This window comes from Salminus brasiliensis, chromosome 1 (genome assembly GCF_030463535.1).
Source record: "Salminus brasiliensis chromosome 1, fSalBra1.hap2, whole genome shotgun sequence".
In the NCBI taxonomy this organism is placed as follows: domain Eukaryota; kingdom Metazoa; phylum Chordata; class Actinopteri; order Characiformes; family Bryconidae; genus Salminus; species Salminus brasiliensis.
In genome coordinates, this window is record NC_132878.1 from 26,905,936 (window position 1) to 26,930,512 (window position 24,577).

Sequence of the window (24,577 nt, forward strand, 5' to 3'; positions counted from 1 at the left end):
CAGCAATAACTTCAACAAAAAGTTTAATCAGTCCTTCACACCTGCAACACTCCAGTGATGTTGGTGTGCTCTCTTGCATGAACTTCTGCTTAAACTATTTTTATGGAGCTGCTTGTACGCTCAAGGTCGTCATCTAATAATAGATTAAATAAAACCGGTGAAAAGTACAAAAGCACTCTAAAGCAAGCAACAAACTAAAGAGCTTGCAAGCCAAATGCTAAAGCTAGCTTATAAAGCAATATGGGAATCCGAGTTTGTTGCAGCTGCAGAGTCAGATGGGCCAACTCAACTCAAGGCCCATTGTGGAATTGAATTCGAAAAACGTAAGTATAATCTGTACTGCCTATTTAATGAATCCAGCAGGAGTCAGATAATAAGATTCTGTGCCACTCTGAATAGCTATTTACACAAGAAAGTAAAAATAGCACATTTTCTGTAATTTTTCAGTGAACCGTAAAATAATAAGACCTAAATATTTTTGGCAGTAAAGATACTCATCGCTGTTGTTGATATTGGTGAACACTTTCCCTCACTGGGTTCAGCTCTACAGCAGCTCTACTGCCAAACACAGCAACACTACTATTTTTACCAGGGTTTCTGTGGGTATCCATTGGCATGCCCCAGCTTTTACAGCTGGTTGTAGTCCTCACATGTTGATAAGATAAGATAAGATAATCCTTTATTAGTCCCGCAGTGGGGAAATTCTCAGTGTCACAGCAGAAAGGGATAGCAAGACACTCAGTTACAAAAATGTAGATAAATAATTTGTACTATGTACACAATATAAATAAAAATTAAAAATTATTTGATCTGTACTCCTGTACTATCTGCATTGTACTTAAAGTGCTACTGTGTACTTACAGGGTCTGTCAAGGAACTGAATCAAAAGGAATAAAAGGTCCAAAAGGACGGCCTCGATGAAGGTATTACATGACCTGCATGTGTGTATTATAATACATAATATTAATATATGTGCATATGTACGAAATAAAAAAATAAAAATAACCTAGAACAGTCTAGAATAATGTAAAACAGTTTAGGTCACCAGGCTGTTTGCTTGCTGCACAGGAATTCTGTTTAGATGCAAGGCAGGGTGGAGCGTTTCTTTCACCTAAGCTTCACCAAGTCACACTTAATGTGTTAATTTGCTTGTGGTTTTCAGAGCTATCTCTGGCCATCCACCCAACCATGAGAAGAGTAACACATAAACTTGCTAAACGCACAAAAAACACAAGGACGGGATTATCTGTATATATATATACACACACATTAAAAATAAATAATGGTAAATAAAAAAATGTGTGTGCATGATGTAATCTGGCAGTGAGTTCCTAGTTTTGGATGATGTTCATTTATAAGTTTTATTAAAATTAAAACACTGATCCTCTTTGTGCTTAGAGTTGTCAACATAATGTTTGTCAGCTAAGACCTCAATGGACACGAAGGGCCATTATAATTAGACCAAAGCCTCAAACCAGGTCCATAAATTGTGGAACGTCATGATCACCATGCAGATTAACAGTATTTGTATGTGTGCGTTCGCACTCTTAAAAAGTAAAGGTTGTACACAATGTTTAAATCAGCTCTTGTGAAAACTCCTAAGAAAAAGTATATGTCCATGTTCAGAATGGATCCCAGCTATGCTCCTATAATGATTGAACCCATATAACTCGTAAATGGGTGAATGTAAGAATGTGCGTAAAGGGGATTTTGTAAAAAAAAAAAATTCCTGAGAATGATTGGTGAATAAGTCCCATTTTTATAATAGAGACATGTGAGTGTGAATAACCTTTAAATGGGCAAAGAACCTTTAAGCGAAGGTCACATCAAGAAAAGGCTCTTCACACTCACACATCTCAATCTCTTCTATGGCATTGCTCAAAGAACCATTCAAAGCATTAATATTTTTTCTTAATTTTTTTCTATTTTTTCTAAGAGTTTTTCTATTACATCCATTTAGTGGAAGAGTGGATGGTTGCTAAGTGTGCAGGCAGCCTGACGACCTTACGCTCCCCAAGACATAGCTGTTTCTAATGAGGATGTGAAGCATTTCCTGTAACACGAGTCATCTTATTTGTCTGTATGCGTTGGTTGGTGTGAGTGGGTGGGGGGGGTTGGGGGGGGGGGTAGTGTCATCTTTCCAACTGCTGTATGATATACATAGGATAAGTTGATTGTGTGTGTGTATGCGTGTGTGTTTATTGGTTGAAATGGTAGCAAAAATAGAGTGCTCTCAGAGTGTGTGTGAAGGTTTGGTTATTGGCTGGTAAAAATGGAAGAACTACAGATGTATCACGGGTCCATCAGCAAGAGCAGAGCAGAGGAGTTGCTGGCCATGGCTGGCCGGGACGGCAGTTTCCTTATCAGGGACAGCGAGAGCGTGCCGGACACGTACTGCATCTGTGTACTGTGAGTATAACCACAGCTGGATTAACGCAGTAACACACACAAGATACTACTGTGCTACACATCTGAAGGCCTTTCGCTTATTAACATTATTATTATTATTATATTATTACAATAATATTGGCTGTATTCTACACGGTTATATATAACTGTATGCAATATTTTGGACACATTTGGCCAAATGCCACTTTTTTTTACTGAGAAGTAGTATACAGCCTCTGTAGCTAATCAAATGTGAAACCTGGTATTTTCAGCGAATCCTAAAGCACAGTTACTCTTACTGGGCACCTTAAAAAATCAGGACCACTTTGGCAGAAGTCACTAGTAAGCTTGTGTAAGCTTGCGTAGGCCTCTAGTTAGGAGTAGGGGTGTCCCAATCAGGTTATTTCGTCCCCCGAGTCTGATCTGTGTCTCTTAATGCTGATTATCAGCCTATTCAGATTCGATCTTTGTGTTTTTGTAAATAATACAGTTACACAGTTTAGATAAAATGAGCTACTGATTAATACGTTCAGTAAAATTTCTTTATTTTTAGCAGCGGTTTCTATCCTGAGACACTCTGGACAGACTGATTTAGTTTAGCAGAGACTTTTCTTTAACCGACTAATTTGCAGTGTGTTCATTCAGCTCCCAAATCCTTTAGAACACCGCAGTCAAGTCACTGTGTGTGTGTGCATGTCTAATGGTACACACTCTGGACTGTTCTGCTCTGAACACTGTGGTTAAACAAAGACTCGGAACTGGACTGGGTTAAAATTGTTGATACCCGATCCATTAAAATATACCTGGATCAACCTAGGTCCCAGTCCACTGGATCGGATCGGGACAAACCTAATTAAGAGATATTCTTGAGGTATCTTGCTGAAAAGCTTGCTTATGGCCTAACACTGAGTTTTGTGGGAAGTTTGGTAAGGATTCTTTCATGCCTTTCCCTTGACGATGGAGGTTATGTTTGTGCAAGCATAGCTGCACAGTGGAGCGATGTGCCACCACTCTTGACTCAGCAATCATTTGGGGCTTTTGATTTACCTGTCTTACCAGCATATGAGCGGTTCTCTCTGAGAGTTTTCTTGGTCTTCCAGATCTCATCTTGACCTCCACAGGTCCCCTGAACTACCATTTCTTAGAATCATTCTGCACTGTTGTAAATGTAAGCTGAAAACAAAAAAAGGTCAGAGAATTTCTAAAGCCAAACTGTTCAGGTTCCAGGATTCCTTTTCTGGGTTTAGTTTCATATTGTTGTGTTGATTCAGACCTTGGACTGCTACTACGTTTCGGTTCCTGTGCTGAGAGATGCTGGATTGACTTTGAAACTTCACTGCGGTTCTAGGAGGTACTCAGTACTTAAAACTAGATGTTTTAGCTGCAGTAAAGAAGTGCTTTCTTGGAATCTTTCCCATTACTGCAGTCATTTTACTGGATGGAGTTGTAGAATGTTCTCCACACCTCTTCTTCTTGGTAAATTGATTCAGTACTACAGTGTTTTTTCCATACTGGTAACGTTTCTTGGAAGAGGAACTGGAATTTTACCAAAACATTCAATAAAAACTGAAACTTCTTTCAGGAGTTGAGAAAATCACATGCACAGTTCAAAAGCCACTTTTACTTTTACTATCTCAAACTCTGACTAAACCCGTCAAATGGTCCGGAGCTGCCGGTGGGGCCAGGCTTTAAATCCTCACTCCTATGACTCAGCCATTTTCCATTGTTTCCCATGTAGTTAGTGAATTATAAGCCTTAGCATTTAACATGCCTGGGGGTTTAAGTTTTTAAAGGACACGTTTGCTCTTTTCCAAACTGCACCTTATTAAATTTGCCCTTTGCAAACTTTTATAACAGTGCATATCCCAACCTCACCAATGGCTTTATCACTGAAAAAATGTCCCACTCCTCTGACACATCTCAAAGGGCTTAAATGAATGGAGTAGTCGCTTAAGCTGTATAACCCCTATTAGATTAAAAGGGGGAACGCACAGTAAAGTCATGTGTGTCTTTGTGTGTTTTCTTGTCTTTCAGAGTGTGTTTGAGTAGTAGCACATTCGATTTGTGGAAAACAATAAGCTGAGATAAATGGATTTACATAATGTTCATAAAACCTAATTTGCAGCACTGCAGACCTTTTCCCACTTTTGCTCAACTTCCGTCATTTGGGCACGCCTGATTCTTCTTTTACACCGGAGCTATGTACTGGCGAATGTAGCTAACAAGCAATGCAAGCTTATACCCCACCAATTAGCATGACGCTAACTGCATGCTCAAATCATCACACACTCCTCAAACTGTGCTGAGATGTTTAGTAGTATGCCAGTATGGCCCAGAAATCAGGAAGTTTGACTCCCAAGCCATGCCGTTTGCCATCAGTGGCCGGAGTCCGAGAGAGCACAACTGGTTATGTTGTTTCCAGGTGGGTAGATGTGTATGTATTAATGAGACATGTGATAAGTCCTTACCCTCCTAGTGTCGGGAGCATCACTAGTGCTAGGGGGAAGCTATGTCCAGGCTTAATAAATACAGACATTATTTTATATATAAATAGCTCAACTACCTTCTTGGCTTACAGGCAATGTTTGTGAGTAAGAGCAGAATTATAAATTAGGTTTTCTGTTTGTTTGTTTGTTTTTGCTGACAGCTGACAAAGGTTGTCTGCCTCTGTTGTACAGGTATGAGCAGTGTGTGTTCACCTACAGGCTTTTCCAAGTAGAGGGTAACTTGTGGAAGGCAGAGGTAAGAGACCTTGTGCTTCCACTCACTGGCCACTTTACTAGAAACACCTACTATGTGCTTCCACTCACTGGCCACTTTATTAGAAACACCTACCTTATGCTTCCACTCACTGGCCACTTTATTAGAAACACCTACCTTATGCTTCCACTCACTGGCCACTTTATTTGTTGTGCTTTTAATCCCTCAATCAAATTACACAATTAATATAACTTATATTACTATTACACACTGATCAGCCATTACATTATTACCACTGACAGGTAGTACCTTCATATACAGTGGCATCTGTCAAAGACTGGGATATATTAGGCAACAAGTGAACAGTCCGTTTTTGAAGGAGATCTGTTAAAAGCAGGAAAATGGCAGGAAAAAGCATAAGGATATGAGCCACTTTGACAGGGGCCACGTTGAGATGACTAAACCAACGGGTCAGCATATCTCCAACAGAACATCGTTTTCTGGTATGCAGTGGTCAGTACCTACCAACAGTGGTTCAAGAAAGAAACCACCAGTGAACTGACAACATCTTGTGGGCACCTGAGGCTCATTCCATGAAGGCCCCGCCTCACAACTTATAGGACTTGCTGCAATCGTCTTGGTGCCAGAGACCATGTTGTGCTGTTGTGGTGCACATCGGCCTATTCTGTTTTATTCAAAATAGATCATTTATTTAATATTTACATTACTATGTACAGAGATACAGAGTAATTTAGAGAGCATGCCTACTTGTGATAAGAGAGTGAAACCAACTTTTACACTGTTTTTAATATTGTCTTGGGTTCAGAACTTAAAGTAAACAGGACATGTTCCTGTACTTAGTCATATGACTTAGGGGGTGGGGGGTGTGTTAGTTTTTTTTGTGACCTCAGTGTCAGCGCTCAAAACAAGAACATACACAGTTTACAATGTAGAATACAGTGCTGCTACACTGCTGCGACCATACAACAATTCTGCAGTTGACATGCATTATGTTATTACAGAACAATTCAATTCTAACAAGTACAGCAAATACAGAAATTAGCAGGTGAACAAGAATGACTGTATCATGAATGAAGAAAGTCTGTGTGTATATATATATATATATATATATATATATATATATGTGTAGACTTAGACATTTTCCCATCTTCTGTCACTAAAACGCTCACTCTAATCTGCATATTGCTATAATAATTTCAGCAAAATACCTTAATAATAAAGAATGAACCACCCCACCTCTCTGAAAAAGCAAAGTGTCAATAGGACATATGCCCCTTGACCCTTCTGCAATTGCACCAGTAGTACTAAACCAGATAGAGCAGAATTTTGCGCTTTTCCTGCTGAAGCACACTGATTCAACTTACCTGTTAATTGCCAGGTTTAGTAGGTCTGTTAGAGGAGGGAAATCAGCAAACTGTGCAGGAGTCTGGCCTCCATTGCCCACCTCAAATAAAGATCATAGGCTATATAGTACTTATGTACACTATGCATGGAAAGTGTGCTATAAATAAAGCTTTTACTGGTATTATTATAAAAGCATAAAAACATAGTTAGCCTAATTAGTGCTGTTGACATGTGGCACACTGTATGCAGTGGACAGGCCTGAGTTAGACTAATGCAAAGATATAGGCTTATTTTTTAATTTCATGGTTTTTAACACTGAATCTAAACTCTTACTGGCCAGATAAACAGCTTTACAGGCCGTTTTAACTGAAGTGTAATCACATCTATTACAGTATGGAAGATGCTTTCCAAGCGTAGGTCTATTGACCTCCTTGTTGACCCTTTTATCCATGCTTTTTAACATCACCTTCCCCTCCGCAGACAGCTCATGGAGTGAAGGAACGGCTGTTTCGAAAAGTCAAAAACCTCATCAGTGCTTTCCAGCACCCAGACCAAGGACTCGCCATGCCCCTCCTTTATCCGGTTAATACTGGCCCACACCACAGCTACCACCATCACCACCAACAGCAGCAGCACAGGAAGCCCCAGTCCAGACCACGGAAACATATAAACACTTAACAGTTAAGATATGAAGGCACATTTTTTAGGTTATTAAGTCTTGCACTGTTTACATGTATAAAGCTATGCTGTCTGCCGCTTAAGCTCTAAAATAAATGCTTCTCTTATATGATATGCTATTGTTTGTGAGTGAATTATTACCAAATACTAGTAGTAGAACTGTACAAAGTGGTCCTGTGCAAAGTTGTAGCTGGGCTTTTTATTATTAATGCACCTTGACTTCAGTAGCAGTGGTTTTAGGGGTTATCTGATTGCATTTGACATCATTTCCTTCTTCTTTAAACCACCAGTTTCCTCTTAGCATGATGGATCTTTCTTAAAGTCCTAGACATTTCAGATTTTACAGTTCTTTATAATACTTGATCATACCCCAAGCACATAGTCATAGAACATTGGCAAAATAATCTACAGCAAAAGAATAGACTTTAAATGCAAGAACACTGTTGAAGGAACTGTCTTTAAGTCCTGGGGCACTAGCAAAAGAACGGCCCTCAAAATCTTGAACACAGTAGTAGACATCAACAGTATAATCAGCTCTTCAAATTGTAGAACATCAGCAGAAGAACACATGCTCAATTCGGAAACATCAAAAGAACTTGCCTCAAATTCTCAAACTAAAATCTGATAAAAGAAGTTTTGAAATTGATTACATATTTTAAAGACCACCACTATTGGGCACTCCAAATATGGAAACGTCTAACATCTTGTTTACTCTGCACTGCCACTGATATTATTCTTTGCCCTAATTTCTGATCTTTATTCAGTCACTTTGACCCAGGACTCCAGGCCAAAAACATCTCATGTGACAAGCGAGGACTTGATACTGTATGTCTTCATGAAGTGAGACCAGATAAGAAGCTAAAAAAAGGAAATGGGTTATGTGTCACTGGCTCTAATGAAAGATAAAAAAATGCAAACAGGCTGAAATGTACAATTTACATATTTATTTATAAAAAGTCTTGATGCCCAAAGTACCTTGTCTTCAAATATGAAGTTTTCTACAACTCTTAAATAAACCTTATGTATCACAGCTGGTCATTCAACAACTTTTGAAGCACAGCAGGTCAGGAACTAATGGTAGAGACACCCCTTAAAGCCACAATCAGGTTCTTTATTTCACAAAATATTCCACATGTATCCCATCAAAACACAATGAGTTCTAAGTGCAAACACAATCATTAAAATGTGGTAGTAATTTATTTGAAGGCTGCCTATATAGGACCATCATGGCACAGGTGTAGGCACTGAATGTATTTCTGAAGCAATGGAGCAATTAGAACTCTTCCTCAAAAAAATGTCATTGTCTTTAGGGCATCAATGCTACATGGCACCGACCTAATCTTTTTATGGCACCCAACATAAACATTTATAAATGGTTATTTTAAAAATCATCAGTTTTCAACCCTTTCTGTGGTGACATGACACCAATATGAAAAAAACTAATGTAGACTTGTTGGAATTGGCTTTTTATAAATGTTTATGAAGGTTTATGACAGCTATGTTAGGCTATGGTGCCCTACAGTATGGTGTTACCTAATGTTACAGACATTCATTTTGTTTCTTTTTATATAAAAGTTGGGAATGTGTTATAACTGTTAAATAATGTTATTAAAATATACATAAATGTAATAAAATGTCTTGTTTGAAGCATTTAATGTCAATACAATGTCATTTACAAAATTTCCACATCTAGGAATTACTAACCTCTCGTCACTGAAACGCAAAAATATTGTATCTCCAAAATGTTTTTTAAAGAAAAGAAAATCAACTTTGGAGCAATTCTATTGGTCCATTGAGCAATACATTTTCACACAATGTAAACAACAACTGTCAGATTTACATTATGTCAAAAAGTGAAAAAAAGGCAAAAATGGTGATACAAGGTTTTTGCAAGACGATAGCTGTTCCTAAATGCTGAAGCACTGCTTCATAAATAATTGTTCAGTGCTTATGCATGTGCTATGAAGGGCCTGTGTAGGTAGAGTTTTACCTCATAGCTTGGAATATAATTAGGTCTGGAGTGAACTCAACAGCCATGTGTTAGTAGAAAACCTGTACTTCTGATCAACTTTAATTGCAAGTTCAAGCATGTAATGACACTGATTGCGACTTTAAGGTTCTCCAAGATAAATCACAAATGCCTCCTAGGCAGCCTCACTCTGGTCACCCTTTTCATAAATACAAAGTGATATCTAGAACACAAAACAATACTGGAAAATGAATTTACTTGCTTCTGTAATATACATTCGTATATTGGAAACAAATGGACTGGCTCTCTGGGAATAAGAGTGAAGCTATCTTGCTCTTTATCATGTCAATTAAAGAATTATCTTCATTTTATCAATTGGATAAAGATATGTGCCAGAGTTTTCAGTATAGGCCACAAGTAGGTAACCTTTTGAGAGTATTTCCATGGCATGACGACATTATAAGCAGTAAAAATGTACATTTTGCAGGACTTAAATGATGATGACCCTCAATTACCTATTTGTGGTCTGTTTTTGGACTCAAATACGGCCCAACCTACAATTATACAGCATTTCCATTATAAATTCATTCATTTTTTACATTTAATGTATTATTTAAATTCAAAGTATAAAATTTCATAATAGCATATGGATGACCAATTTTTGTTATTTATCTCATCTTGTATTCAAAATATTAGTGCAAGGCAAGGTAGCTGAACTGTGGCCAGTGCGGCCAAATTTGCGACGTGATTTTTATTTAGTTCTCCAAAAATATTACAATTACCGAGTTTCATCATTTTTTCAGGCTCACTGATTACAGGATAAATCATTGGCCACTTGGATGCCCCCTACATATCACATGCATCTCCATCAGCTAGCCCACACTCTTCAAAATGAAGGTACTCCAGGGCTCTTCGAGCAATGTTCCATAAAGAACCATGTTTGTAAGATGAATGTGAGTGTGAAGAACATTTTAAAGGTTGTGGCAGTGAAGAGGAGGGGGAACCATGGGACAGCCCTCACACTAGCTTGGACAATGCACACCTGGAGCCGGAGGTGGTGCCTAAAAGGGCTCAGTTTTGCCCACACCAGAGAGAGCCAAAAACAGAGTGAGATACAGGTCTGCCAGGACTATTAAACGCTGTGTTGTAGCTTGTAGTCCCCACAGAAACTCCATAGATATGTTTGTTTTAGTTCATTTGGTGTTCGGTGGTGGGAGGCTGAAAATGAAGGTCCCTTCCAGTCCCTTGCACTGAACCAGCATGTCCTGTCTCTACCGGGTCACTGTGGTCACGCCCCTTCCCCAGGGATGTGCCACAAAGTTCAAAAGATCATCTCATGTTTGTAATAAGGATCTCTCTCAAAACACAAGTCTTTCTGGAACCAAACGTGGTTCTGCTGTGGCATTGCTCAAAGAATCCTTTGTGGCACCTTTAGTTTTAGGAGTGCACTACAACCAAACTCCAACCCAAGGTAGTTTCTCAAACCATGAATTAACAGCTGGCCCAGACAAAAAAAAAGCTCTAGGAGAAATGAAGAGAGCTAAAACCATGTAAACACTTTCAAATGCAAAGCTGTAAAAATGATGACCGCTGTTCTGTTGGTTATGGGGAAAGAATTCATGCACACAGGTAAATCTTATCCAACCATGGTGTGCAGGCACTAATGCCTCAAACCAAAGTCAAAAATAAATACAATTCATTCAAGGTCCATGAAAATCAAATGCACATTCGGCGGTAGCATCTTTGTATCATGGAGGCCCTTTCCACCTTAGCGCCATGAGCGCCGTTCTTTTGGACGGTTAAGCTAAGCTGTTGAGACTGTTGAGTCATAACACAACCCTTAAAAAAACATACAGCTAATACTGAAACATACACTGTGTGGGTGATTTACAACTCCGTACTTGCTATCATTTTCCATTAGAGCGGAAAGGCACGAGTTCCACATAGATAACATTTCATATCTCTACATATCAAAAAGTACACTGTACACAATTTTATCAAAAAAACACCTTTTTGTTCTTGCTATTTAACAGCTTTATGAACACATCTCTAATCCGTCGTTAGTGAAACGAATCCAGCTCCGGCTGTTCCATGCTCCGTGGTCCGGGGCTGACCAGGTTTCTTTGATTGGGTTCCCTTTTCCAAGGTAAAACCTGAAACGTGAAGTCAGTTGGTTGGTAGAGCTTAAGCAGTATGTTGTGTCGTTCAGCACTTGCTAAAGAACTATATACATCTCCCTGTGTCTCCTAGCATCACAGTCACTATCAGTAGTTTGCAGGCAGCAGTGGCCTCACAGTCAGCAGCAGATGTGGAAACTGAAGGATTCTGGAAGGCTATTTAAACGGATGATTCCGAAAGCCCATTCAAACAAAGGAATCCCAGAATGCAAAGTAATTCCCGGAAGGTGACGGAAGAAGGCTAGTCATTTAAAGAGGTGATTCCAAATGGTTGTTTAAAGAGGTGATCCCGGGAAGGACGTTTAAACAGGTGAGTTTGGAAGTCCACTGTAGCAAGTGATTTCAGAAGGCCGTTTTAACGTATGATTCTAGAAGGCAATTAAAACCACTATTCCGGAAGACTGTGTAAACAGATGATTCCGGAAGGAAGTTTTAACAGGTGATTCTGGAAGGCCATTTGAACCAATGATTCCGGAAGGCCGTTTGACCTGCTGATTCATGGAAATCCATTTAAACAGATGATTCCGAACGGCCATCTGAATCAGTGGTTCCGGAAGTCTCTATGAAACAATGATTCCAGAAGTCCATTTGAACCAAGGATGTTCGAATCAATGATTCTGGAAGGCCACCAAGGAAATTCCGGTGGGCCATATTGAAAATGTTAATGTGACAAATGGTGGATTCAAATATTTCATGGGGTAAATTTAATTCCAAGCAGGTCTGAAAAAACAAAACAAAAAACAAACCCTGAAAGGTCAGTTTTGACCTTTTTTCAATTCAATTATTTTGAACTGAATGAATGCTCTGTCCAATTATCTTGAATTTTATCTTGAATAGTAACACTCAAGTCTTGCTGAATACTCCGAAGTAACAATATGACTGCAGTTTATTCACAAGGGGAATTTCCTAATCTTCTCACCACATCAAAAAACAAAAAAAAAAACAAAAAAAAAACAAACATAGAGGCCTTAGATTAGAAACGAAAGGTCCTTTTGCGTGTAAGAACGTTTAAGCCACAAACAGTATTTCAATGAAAACATAAACACAGAAAATTATATATAAAAAATGAACAAAGGTAAAACTCGCAAATAGTGCACATCCATAAAAAACTGAACTAATACAATCCCATCATTTGTCACATTTCAAAGACAAACGTGTTTCGTCTTGTCAATGTTGTAGAAAAAAGCTGAGATACTATAGTGCAGAGGTCATCATCTCTGATCGCAGAGACCAAAGCACAGTTAGTGATTTCCCTGCTCTAACATACCTGCTAATCCTGGAAATGGACTGATGAGTAGAACTGCAATTATCTCTTATTTCTATTTATTTTATAATTAGCTAATTTAACTAGCTAACTTTTATCTGATTTCTTCTTTCATGGAGCGACAAAGCAGTAGAAAAAGTCATTTTACCACCTGTTCTTCCTGTAGTGTATTACAGTCTGTCAGGTTGTGCGGATCATAGGGACTTCACTATAAAACGCTTTATAAATAAAACGAGCTGTATCACACCCTCTACACTTCCCGCAGTGTATTACAATCATGTCAGATTGTATTGATCATAGGAACATTAGGGAGCACTATAAAACACTTCTTAAATAAACAACTCAAACTATGTCGCCCCCTGTGCTTAGTGTAGTGTATTACAATATGTCAGAATGATTGTGTGGATCGTATGGACATTACAGAGCCCTATAGAGCACTTTTTAAAGGAAAACGAATCTATTTATATTTATATATATATTATAATTGACTACTGTACTGACTTACCATTACAGCCTTACTGCTGAGATTCAGGTGTGTTAGAGCAGGAAAATCACTGAAGTGTGTTGAACTAAGGGCCTCCTGAACCAGAATGGGGTACCCCTGTTATAGTGCTGTGTGTATATGTGTGTGTGTATGTGTATGTATGTGTTTGTGTGGTGCCGCCGTTACCTACGCCCAGCATCAGTTTGCCTAATCAGCTGTATGTTAAATGGACTGTCTGCTAGCTCGGGATGCTGTTCAACTGGCAAAACATAAAATCCTTCGTAACCCGAGACATGCCCCCCTGACAGAAGCTCCTCCTTCTCCTTATTAGTCCACACCCTTGCTCCGCCCTCTCCCTCTCTGACACGCCTCTGTTCCAGCAGCCACGCCCCCGTCACAGCCCTAAGCCGTGCCCCCTCCAGCACTCGCGTTCGTTCCTCGTCCGGCGTTGCCCCGTAGCGGATGTTGAAGCACAGCGCCCCCTGCTGGAGGACCAGATCTGCAAATCTCCTCGTTTCACCATCAACCACTGCGCTCATCTGGGAAACCGAAACATTGACACCGTTCTCCAGGACCCTGGCACCGCCCCCAGCAGCTCCACTTCCACCCCAGACCACGCCCAGGTCAGCTTCCAGCGGACTGTTCTTGGTGAAATAATGTGTGTCCCGGCCTTCCACAGTGAAGCGCACACCCCGCAGGTAAATGGCGCCATTCATCACTGCAGCAATGCGCCGGCTGTCCTCGCTAGCTACACCAATGATCTCAGCGCTGACTGCTCCGTCAGCACGGACGGCGAATTTCACACCTTTACCGAAGATGGAGGAAAGGGCAGAGAATCGTGGGCTCCGCCCTCGCCTACCTCCCGGCCTGCCATTGGCCGGGGTCATAGGGAGGCGGTCCAGAGAGATGAAGTTCTGCAGGAGTTTCTGAAGCTCACACTGGATACCGAGAATGACCTGGGGAGAGAGAGAGAGAGAGAGAGAGAGAGAGAGATGGAGGGACACATTGCTTGATGCCTTTATGTAGCCAGGGTGGGAAATTTGCATCAGACAGATGTCAAATGTGGGTACATTTAAAAAAGTATACAGGTAAATTTGATTAACACACAAGCCACAGTGGAGGGTTAGCAATTTGGACAGGAGAGATAAAGAGCATTCAATTTAGTAATGCAGCTGATCTGTCGCTAGTCTGACGCGAAGGCCAATAACGGTAGAAGAAGAACAGAACACAAATGCGGCAGTACACTGCTGGTGTACAGTGGGTGGCAGATATCAGCAAGCCTTCTCAAGAGGAGCCAAGAGATGAGCCTAAAGTTCAATGGCGTTTTTGTAATAAGAAATGGAAAAGAGCTGCTGGCGAGGTTTGCTCCTGTTGTCAGCAGCACACTTCGACCAGCAGCAAGACTAAGAGCTTTATTGTGAGCGCAAAAAAAAAGTTAAATTGGAGGCTGTCAAGGACCATGAAGCATTGAAATGTTACAAGGAGGTCATATGCATCGTTCAAGGAAAGTCAGCCCCATAGAAAACGGTTGCCATCAAGCCATTCTCCAGTTTGAAAACAGCCCATCACCCTTCAGCGATTAGGAATGGCTTTGCAAGTAAGTATTGCTATTAAGCAGTCATCATAACATGCTATCTCACTTAACCTTACAGTAAAGCTGAAAAGTCATGCTGTGTGGCACACAACTATGTTATGTTGTATTGGATTACATCAGAAGAGTGTATGTAAGCGTACGTGTGGTAAATAATTATATACATACAGAGAATTTGATTGCATTGGTATTGTATCGGTAAAAAAACTTGAAGAATTTCTCTACATTTAATTTACTTGTCATGCAAATATAGCTGAAATTAACTGTATCACCTTGCTGGGATCCCAACTGTGTGTGCGGCTCTGGACGTTCATCATCTCGTATGTTTGCTCTGTGTTCTCCACCGGCAGCTTGGGGAACCCTGGAACCACGTTGTTAAGCTGGAACCCAAACAGCTGAAGCCAGCTGCTAATATCTGTACAGAAACAAACAGCTTCAAATGAGTGCAGCTTATTACACAGCTTATATCAAAAAGGTTTATGCAGTTTTGGAATATTGGGACATCCCACACCTAACCTCAACAGACTGTTAATTAAAGATATATAATATATATTAATAGTTAAACATTTTCTTAAATGAGTAAGAGGTTTATAACTATTTGAGAAACCTGTACGTATCTGTAGCTCTATTCATGCAGAGATTCAGAAATGTAAAAATTAAATAAACATACAGTCAGTATATAATTGGACATCAATAAAGATAGTGGTTTTGCCTTCGGTATGTGGAATGCATGCTTATTTGGACAGAGGTGAGGCGATTTCACTATTTTGCCATATGAGAGTCTGGGGTCACCTTTGCAGCATGCTTTAGGCATGACTATATATTTGCAGTCTGAAGCGCTGACTACTGAGTTTGGCTGGATTTAATCAAATAATATGATTTATTTTGCTGCCTTTGTAAGCAGTCACATGACCAACGACAAAACAAGGGAACAAAATCCACAGGCGGTAACACATCTGCAAGCCATAACACCACCTCCACCATGCATGATGAGGTGGTATGCTTTGCGCATGCTTTACATCATTAGGGTTAAGCTGTGAGATGTGCAAGAACTGCACAGAACCTCATGGAAGGCGTTTCTCAGACCAGTTCATAATCACTATTCTTCAAAATCTTAAATTTTTCTGACATCCACCACAGCTGTTTTACTATGGCATTTCCAAACTTACTAGTTAACTCATTATTTTTTTTAGCAAGTACCAAAACTGTTTGTTTTTCTCAGTGTAATTATAGCATAGTCCACTGGCAATAACTTCTTTTTGGATTATATATTGAGAGTCAACAGAACAGCAACAGATTCCAAATGCAAAAGCCACACTTGATATCAGCTTTGCACCTTTTGTTGGCTTACTTGCAAGTGAAATGTGGAAATCACACTCACCTGGCCAAGAAACAACTAAGCAGACTAAGCATCTGTCTAATTACTTTTGAGCTCCTAAAAAGGAGAGTAGGGGCTATGCATGAAAATACTTACACTGTAAGAATAGCCACAGAGCTTTTAAATGTTGAATATTAACTCCAATATGCTGTGGTACACAGGTAAAATACCACTAACTTGTATCAATGTCCGAATATTTATGGACTTTCAAACATTATTAGCCTATACTGAATGTATTTCTTTAGTTTCATTCTGGTAGGTGAGTAAAGTCGTTCCAGACCATCTCAGATGAAATGACTTTCCATACAGAACCACATAGCTTGTTTTGTTTTGTGGTCCACGTGAGATCAGTCCCAAAACTGCCTCTGTGTCTCAGTTCTGCTTTGTCAGTTTCTTCTTGTCAGGTTACTTCCCTCATTTCACTTCCTACCTCTCCCCAAAAATCAAGTTCACCTCAGAGCAACATTTATACCTTAAATGTCAACAACACATTTACATTCCCCCTTTTAGCCTTGCACATTTGACCTATTTCTAGGGTAGAATCTACACCTAAACCTTTCATCTAACCTATACCTTAATCTATACCTAAACCAAACCTAACCCTTCATCTAACCTACATTTTAATCTATACCTAAACCAAACCTAACCATTCATCTAACCTACATTTTAATCTATACCTAAACCAAACCTAACCATTCATCTAACCTACACCTAATCTACACCTAAACCAAACCTAAACCCTTCATCTAACCTACACCTAATCTACACCTAAACCAAACCTAACCCTTCAACTAACCTACACCCTAATCTACACCTAAACCTAACCTAAACCCTTCATCTAACCTACACCCTAATCTACACCTAAACCAAACCTAAACCCTTCATCTAACCTACACCCTAATCTACACCTAAACCAAACCTAAACCCTTCATCTAACCTACACCTTAATCTACACCTAAACCAAACCTAAACCCTTCATCTAACCTACACCCTAATCTACACCTAAACCTAACCTAAACCCTTCATCTAACCTACACCTTAATCTACACCTAAACCTCACCTAAACCCTTCATCTAACCTACATTTTAATCTACACCTAAACCAAATCTAACCCTTCAACTAACCTACACCCTAATCTACACCTAAACCTAACCTAAACCCTTCATCTAACCAACGTCTTAATCTACACCTAAACCAAACCTAACCCTTAACCTACACCTTAATCTACACCTAAACCTAACCTTAACCCTTCATATAACCTACTTCTTAATCTACACCTAAACCCTTCAACTAACCTACACCTTAATCTATACCTAAACCAAACCTAACCATTCATCTAACCTACTCCTTATTCCACACCTAAACCAAACCTAAACCCTTCATCTAACCTACACCTAATCTACACCTAAACCAAACCTAACCCTTCAACTAACCTACACCCTAATCTATACCTAAACCTAACCTAAACCCTTCAACTAACCTACACCTTAATCTACACCTAAACCAAACCTAACCCTTAACCTACACCTTAATCTACACCTAAACCTAACCTTAACCCTTCATCTAACCTATACCTTAATCTACACCTAAAACAAACCTAACCTAACCATAACCTACACCTAAACTTACATTAACCCTTCACCTTTATCTATCCCTAAATCTAACCTTAATCTAAGCTTAGACCTAATCTTAACTCTTTTTCTAAACCTAACCTTAACCACACTGAAATGATGAATCCTTACTGTTTTTCCAGTAATTTTGGTGGATTATTTTTTAATCTCCAAAAAGTTTGTCAACAGCAGGGTTTTCTACAACACAATCTCTCAGAACCATTTTATTAATTCTTCTTAATGCATATGTGAGTGTTTTTTGTGCTTTTTTTGCTTAACAGCTACAAGTGGGAGGGTGAAACAATGACTAGGTTTGTATTTGTGGACTGAAACAATCAATCTATATAGTCGTTTCTATGTGAGATCAAGTTTGAAAATCTGATGCACTAAAAAAACAATGGTTATGAGTAAAACAGTAAATAGTCTCAGGGATTAAGGTTTGGTAGTATCTCCTTTCTTTCATAACTTTCATACCCATTGTATTTGGTATTTTGCTGTTTATTACATTTCTCACCTGTTGTAAACTTTGTGACATCTTGGAGAGCACCAAGAGGGTAGTTGTTCTTGAAGGCATACAGGTTGAACGGCTTGGGGTCTGCGCTCACCTCCGCCCACAATTCATGATTGGGTGTGGTCCACCTCCCGGCAACCACGTCATAGTCACGACGACCAAGGTGCACCAGGCGGGTCAGGGGGTCATAGAGTCCACCCTGGAAGCCAAATGGCAGCTGGAAGGATGGGTTTGAGTCCCTATAGACGTCACCATAAGGCGTGTAGCGAAGCTCTTTGACCACCTGGCCTCGACTACTGAAAATGGCTAGTGGGGATCCAGCTGCATCACAAGCTATGTAAAATTCTTGGCCGCTGCTCATCTCCATGGCGATCAGGTGACCTTGCAGGTCGTAGTAGAGGGAAGTAATTTCAGAGATTGTGTGGTTGTACAAGTGGGTGACTCTGGTTGGTTCATTCAAATCGGCATAGAAAAACTGCAGAAGTGTCCCGTCACTGGTTCGGCTAGAAACGCGTCTTCCCAGGCCGTCATAACGATACCAAACTCGCTTCCCACTGTCCCGGTCCAGTGCCCCCGCCAGGAGGCCATTGGAAGTATAATCGAAGACCAGGTTGCCACGGACACGCAGAAATCCATCGTCATCTGTTCTGTACTGGATCTCACCCAGCCGCGTGATTCTATCTCGCAAGTCGTAGCGCAGTGGGGTCAGCCTAGCGCTGTTGCCATGACTTAGAAGGTTGATGTTGCCATTGAGGTCGTAGCTGTAGCGCCACTGTGGGCGGTCGTCAACGGCAACTGACTGAAGCTGCCCATCGGCGTCATACTCATACGAGCGGCGTGTGATGTTACCGTCAACACCAATGCGGATATCGCAGTTCCCAACGCGGCCCAAGCTATCATACTGCAGCGTCATCCAGAAGGCGATAGACTTGAGGATCTCATACTGCACCTCCACCACCTGCCCATTGGGGTTGAAGATTTTGGTGTGTTTCATGGCATGTGTAGTGATGACCTGATTGAGGTCATAGCTGATGACGCTGAACTTGCCGAACTGCTCGACCCGGCCCGAGACGTCCACGTAGCGGTAAAGGTCAATGGGGAGTGGAGTCTCGTTGATCATTGCTTGCATGCTGGTAACCCGGAAATTGTTGTAGCTGTAGTCAAAGCGGGCGTTTACTAAACCCTCCTCGCTAAAACGGTAGATCTGCCTGCCGACCAATGGACCTAATAAAGAAACAGAGAGAGAGAGAGAGAGAGAGAGAGAGAGAGAGAGAGAGAGAGAATAAACACATTTCTGGCACTGTTGCTATGCCAGACGCTTGCTTTGGTGTTCCAGGTGGTTACTAGGTTGTTGCCATGAAATTGCTGAGTTTGATAGAGTGGTGGTAGATGGTTTGCTATGGTATCATAAATGGCTGCTAGGTGGTTGATACTGTGATTGAGGTGGTTGGTGTGGCGCAACAGATAACACCACTACCTGCCAGTGAACTACCACACCATGTGGGAGACTGGGGTTCGATTCCTGGTCTGGGTAACTGTGCTGCGCTACACCAATAAGAGTCCTTGGGCAAGACTCCTAACACTACATTGGCCCTCCTCTGTAATATGAGTAACCTTGTATAAGTCGCTCTGGATAAGAGCGTCAGCTAAATGGTGTAAATGTAAATGTAAATAATAAGCACTTGCTGGGCAGTTGTTATGGCATCTTAGGTGGTTTCAAGGTTTTTTTTAAGTGCTTAATTTGCCATTCTTGATGACTGCTATATAATTGCTATGGTTTTCCAGACAGTTGCTATAGTGTTGCTATGCAACTGGCTCCACTTTTCTGCTAGGACATTTCTTGGCAGTATCTATAAAGGTTTCTAGGACAGTATTGAAAGTGATTGCTAGTGTGCTCTTATATGGTTACTATGGAATCTCTTGCTTTTGCTTGATGGTTGCTATGGCGTTCCAGGTGGTTGCTGGGTATTGCACAATGTACACATGCTTTTTAAATATGACAGTGCCAGTCAATATGTATGGTATGAAGTTATAGAGATAATGTGTGTGCGTGTTTGTATGTACTCACCAGTCTGCCTATATCGTATGGTACACACAAACCCCTCTTGCATGAGGTGGACAGTCTTGATAGCACCAGACGACTCGTCATAGGTGAAGCTGACCAATGTGGAGTCGTAAAGGATTTCGCTGAGCCTGGATGTCCTGCTATATTTGTAGAGCACTCGTCTACCTGAACCCAGGTACAGTGTTTGCAGCAGCCGCCCATCGGGGCTGTAATCCTGCACAAGTGCGTGGCCCGGGGCATCCGGAGGCGTGTAGGTGTTTCTGTAATAACCGATGGACAGCGCAGTCTGCAGGCCATGTTTGACCATGCTGGGCAGAGTGATAGACATGAGGTAGTCCGTCTGGTCATACTCGAATGTGTAGCGTCTCTGACTGTGCAGCAACAGCTGAACCGACTGAAAGTGAAAAAAAGAGAGAGAAATACTATACTTTAAACTATTTCAAATGATACATCCCTAGTTTAGCCATATCTTCTATACCAACATCCTATTAGACGAAAAGCAAGCAGACAAACGTTTAAGGTTACTTAGCATTTCAACACAGACCTGTGAGTTCAAGACTATAAACATGTTTTTTTTTTTAAATCCAACTGTAGCTAACAAAATTGTCTGAATCTGACTGTAGTTGAAAACTTTGTCTGAATCCCACTGTAGTCCAACAAATATGTTTCTGAAACCGACTGTATTCAAACAAAATTCTTTCTGAATCGAATAGCAGTTGATAAAATTCTGTCTGAATCCGACTGTAGTCCAACAATATTCTGTCTGAATCTGACTGTAGCTGACAAAATTCTGTCTGAATCTGACTGTAGTTGACAAAATTCAATCTAAATTCAACTGTAGCTGACAAAATTCTGCCTGAATCTGACTGTAGCTGACAAAATTCAACCTAAATCCGACTGCAGCTGACAAAATTCTGTCTGAATCTGACTGTAGTTGACAAAATACAACCTAAATTCGACTGTAGCTGACAAAATTCTGCCTGAATCTGACTGTAGTTGTCAAAATTCAACCTAAATCCGACTGCAGCTGACAAAATTCTGTCTGAATCTGACTGCAGCTGACAAAATTCTGTCTGTAATTGACAAAATTCAATCTAAATCCTATTAGACGAAAAGCAAGCAGACAAACGTTTAAGGTTACTTAGCATTTCAACACAGACCTGTGAGTTCAAGACTATAAACATGTTTTTTTTTTTAAATCCGACTGTAGCTAACAAAATTGTCTGAATCTGACTGTAGTTGAAAACTTTGTCTGAATCCCACTGTAGTCCAACAAATATGTTTCTGAAACCGACTGTATTCAAACAAAATTATTTCTGAATCGAATTGCAGTTGATAAAATTCTGTCTGAATCCGACTGTAGTCCAACAATATTCTGTCTGAATCTGACTGTAGCTGACAAAATTCTGTCTGAATCTGACTGTAGTTGACAAAATTCAACCTAAATTCAACTGTAGCTGACAAAATTCTGCCTGAATCTGACTGTAGCTGACAAAATTCAACCTAAATCCGACTGCAGCTGACAAAAATTCTGTCTGAATCTGACTGTAGTTGACAAAACACAACCTAAATTCGACTGTAGCTGACAAAATTCTGCCTGAATCTGACTGTAGCTGACAAAATTCAACCTAAATCCGACTGCAGCTGACAAAATTCTGTCTGAATCTGACTGTAGTTGACAAAATGCAACCTAAATTCGACTGTAGCTGACAAAATTCTGTCTGAATCTGACTGTAGCTGACAAAATTCTGTCTGTAATTGACAAAATTTTGTCTGTAATTGACAAAATTCAATCTAAATCCTATTAGACGAAAAGCAAGCAGACAAACGTTTAAGGTTACTTAGCATTTCAACACAGACCTGTGAGTTCAAGACTATAAACATGTTTTTTTTTTAAATCCGACTGTAGCTAACAAAATTGTCTGAATCTGACTGTAGTTGAAAACTTTGTCTGAATCCCACTGTAGTCCAACAAATATGTTTCTGAAACCGACTGTATTCAAACAAAATTCTTTCTGAATCGAATTGCAGTTGATAAAATTCTGTCTGAATCCGACTGTAGTCCAACAATATTCTGTCTGAATCTGACTGTAGCTGACAAAATTCAACCTAAATCCGACTGCAGCTGACAAGATTCTGTCTGAATCTGACTGTAGTTGACAAATGGCAACCTAAATTCGACTGTAGCTGACAAAATTCTGCCTGAATCTGACTGTAGCTGACAAAATTCTGTCTGTAATTGACAAAATTCTGTCTGTAATTGACAAAATTCTGTCTGTAATTGACAAAATTCAATCTAAATCCGACTGTAGCTGACAAAATTATTTCTGAATCTGACTGTTGCCAACCAAATTCTGTGTAAAGTTGACTGACTCAACCTTGGACCTTGCTGACAACAACATAAATCGCTTCAGAGTGCCAGAATAAAAACTGTTTAGGGTAACATAACTAGGCAAGAAGAAAAAGATCAGGAATAAAATCAGGCCATGAATCTAATTACGTTGGGATGCATCCCATGAGAAATCAGAACATGAGGTCAGAACTTTACTTGAGTCAGACAGCTATGCTACGCATGCATACATCCATGTACAGACATTCCCTGTACCTTCTCTTGGAAGCTGTAGCTCCAGGTTTTGCCGTTAGCCCACGTTTTACTGATAAGCCTGCCGTTGTCATAATCCCGGCGTTCGCTCCAGTTTCCTCTCTGGATTGAGGCCAGCAAGCCGTCGCTGGTGTAACTGACCCGAACATCACTGAACTTACTGGGCGCCCATAGCACTGGCCGTCCACGCTCATCATACTGCAGCCGCAGGGTGAACTTACGGTGGTCATCATAAACCTTTCCAACTCTGGAAGCCTGGTTATAGTCTATAGAGAGAACGTTCCTATTGTGGGCCTGAGGAAGAAACAGAGAGAATTTGCAAAGAATATGATAACATATAAAGGAATGATTGGCTGAAAGTTTCCCTCTTCCCACAAAACAAACATGTTGTTTTTTTATTTAGTTCTGCAATGGAACAACTTTGTATAGCATCATACACAAAAAAGTCAGTGCCAGGTGCTAAAGAAAACAGATTATGCATGTGCATGTGTCTGTATTTGTGTTACCCTCAGTCTGCGTTCATATGTGCTGTAGTTCCTGGCCTGCTCTCGTCTCTGCCTCCACTCGATGATGCTGTGACTCTGTTCCCCAGGCAACGTGATGTTGCACCTGCCAACAGTGGGGTGAACCACCCCTGGTGACACCCCTGGCAACGCCCCTGGCAACAGATGAGGCTCTGTGCTCAAAGTAACGTCCATTCCACTGGCATAGGTCACCCACAAAGATCCATCGCCGCTGACACGATACACACTGACAGAGTGAGCTACAGCACGGGGGGAAAATATGTTATTTTCAGTATTTTTAGATTTTACTGTAATATATTTTAAAATGTTCAGGTTTATTAGTATTTTATAAACAATGGAAATAAACACACACGCACACACACACAGACACACCTTGTCGCAGTGTGTATATAGTGTTGTCTTCAGAGTGGTTGGTGATGGTAATAAAGTTTTCCCGATTTGAGGTCAGTGCCTCCACCCTGACGGACTTGCCCATGTCTCCATGGAAACTGCTTACCTCTCCTGTTGGCAAGGTTACGTTTATCAGGTGACCATCAGAGTTATACCTGTAGGAAAAACAAGTCAATCAGTCTGTGTGTGTGTATGAGAAAGAGAAAGAGAGAGAGAGAGAGAGAGAGAGAGAGAGAGAGAGAGAGACAGAGAGAGAGGCAGAGAGAGAATGTGAATAAATTCCATGGTAATTACATAATTAATAGTAGATACTGAATTATTCATAATGGAGACAGAGAGAGAGGCAGAGAGAGAATGTGAATAAATTCCATGGTAATTACATAATTAATAGTAGATACTGAATTATTCATAATGGAGACAGAGAGAGAGGCAGAGAGAGAATGTGAATAAATTCCATGGTAATTACATAATTAATAGTAGATACTGAATTATTCATAATGGATACTGAATAATTCAAAGTCAATGCTGAATTGTTCAAAGTACATTCAGAATAATTTATAGTAGATACTTAATAATTCACCTTAGCTTCTGAACAAATTTAATGTAGACAATGAATAGTTCATAGTAGACACAGGACACATGCCCAGAAATCTCCTACAGAGCAGATCTGAGAGATGTTCCACTCTCCACCACTAGAGGGCAGTTTGGCATTATAGATAATATATTGCAGACAGAGCTGAAGGGAAGCACTCTGTCCATAAAGCATTTGCTCTATTAAGCATAGTGCATACAGTAGGAATGTGTGTGTGGGGGGGTAAGTGTGGTGTATGAAAGGTCACTGAGCCAATCAAAAAAGAGAGAGAAAGAGGGAGGGAGAGAGA

The 24,577-nt window shown here is 40.3% G+C and overlaps 2 protein-coding genes across 2 annotated transcripts in view; one reads left to right on the plus strand and one right to left on the minus strand.

Moving 5' to 3' along the window:
• Window positions 1–152: 152 nt before the first annotated feature.
• On the plus strand, window positions 153–7,245 carry sh2d1aa (SH2 domain containing 1A duplicate a). Its single transcript, XM_072676608.1, has 4 exons — window positions 153–923; window positions 2,218–2,409; window positions 5,067–5,130; window positions 6,934–7,245. Exons 2-4 carry the CDS (start codon window positions 2,273–2,275, stop codon window positions 7,129–7,131), a joined length of 399 nt encoding a protein of 132 aa, XP_072532709.1. The 5' UTR covers window positions 153–923; window positions 2,218–2,272; the 3' UTR covers window positions 7,132–7,245.
• Window positions 7,246–8,060: 815 nt separating this feature from the next.
• tenm1 (teneurin transmembrane protein 1) overlaps window positions 8,061–24,577 on the minus strand; it is a 178,203-nt gene continuing 161,686 nt past the window's right edge. Inside the window, exons 26-32 of the mRNA XM_072676606.1 lie at window positions 23,679–23,851; window positions 23,289–23,545; window positions 22,786–23,076; window positions 20,184–20,574; window positions 18,119–19,339; window positions 14,889–15,031; window positions 8,061–13,981 (exon numbers count right to left, since the gene is read on the minus strand). Coding sequence (XP_072532707.1) covers window positions 13,208–13,981; window positions 14,889–15,031; window positions 18,119–19,339; window positions 20,184–20,574; window positions 22,786–23,076; window positions 23,289–23,545; window positions 23,679–23,851 — 3,250 coding nt within the window. The 3' untranslated portion in view covers window positions 8,061–13,207. The remainder of the gene's footprint in view (window positions 13,982–14,888; window positions 15,032–18,118; window positions 19,340–20,183; window positions 20,575–22,785; window positions 23,077–23,288; window positions 23,546–23,678; window positions 23,852–24,577) is intronic.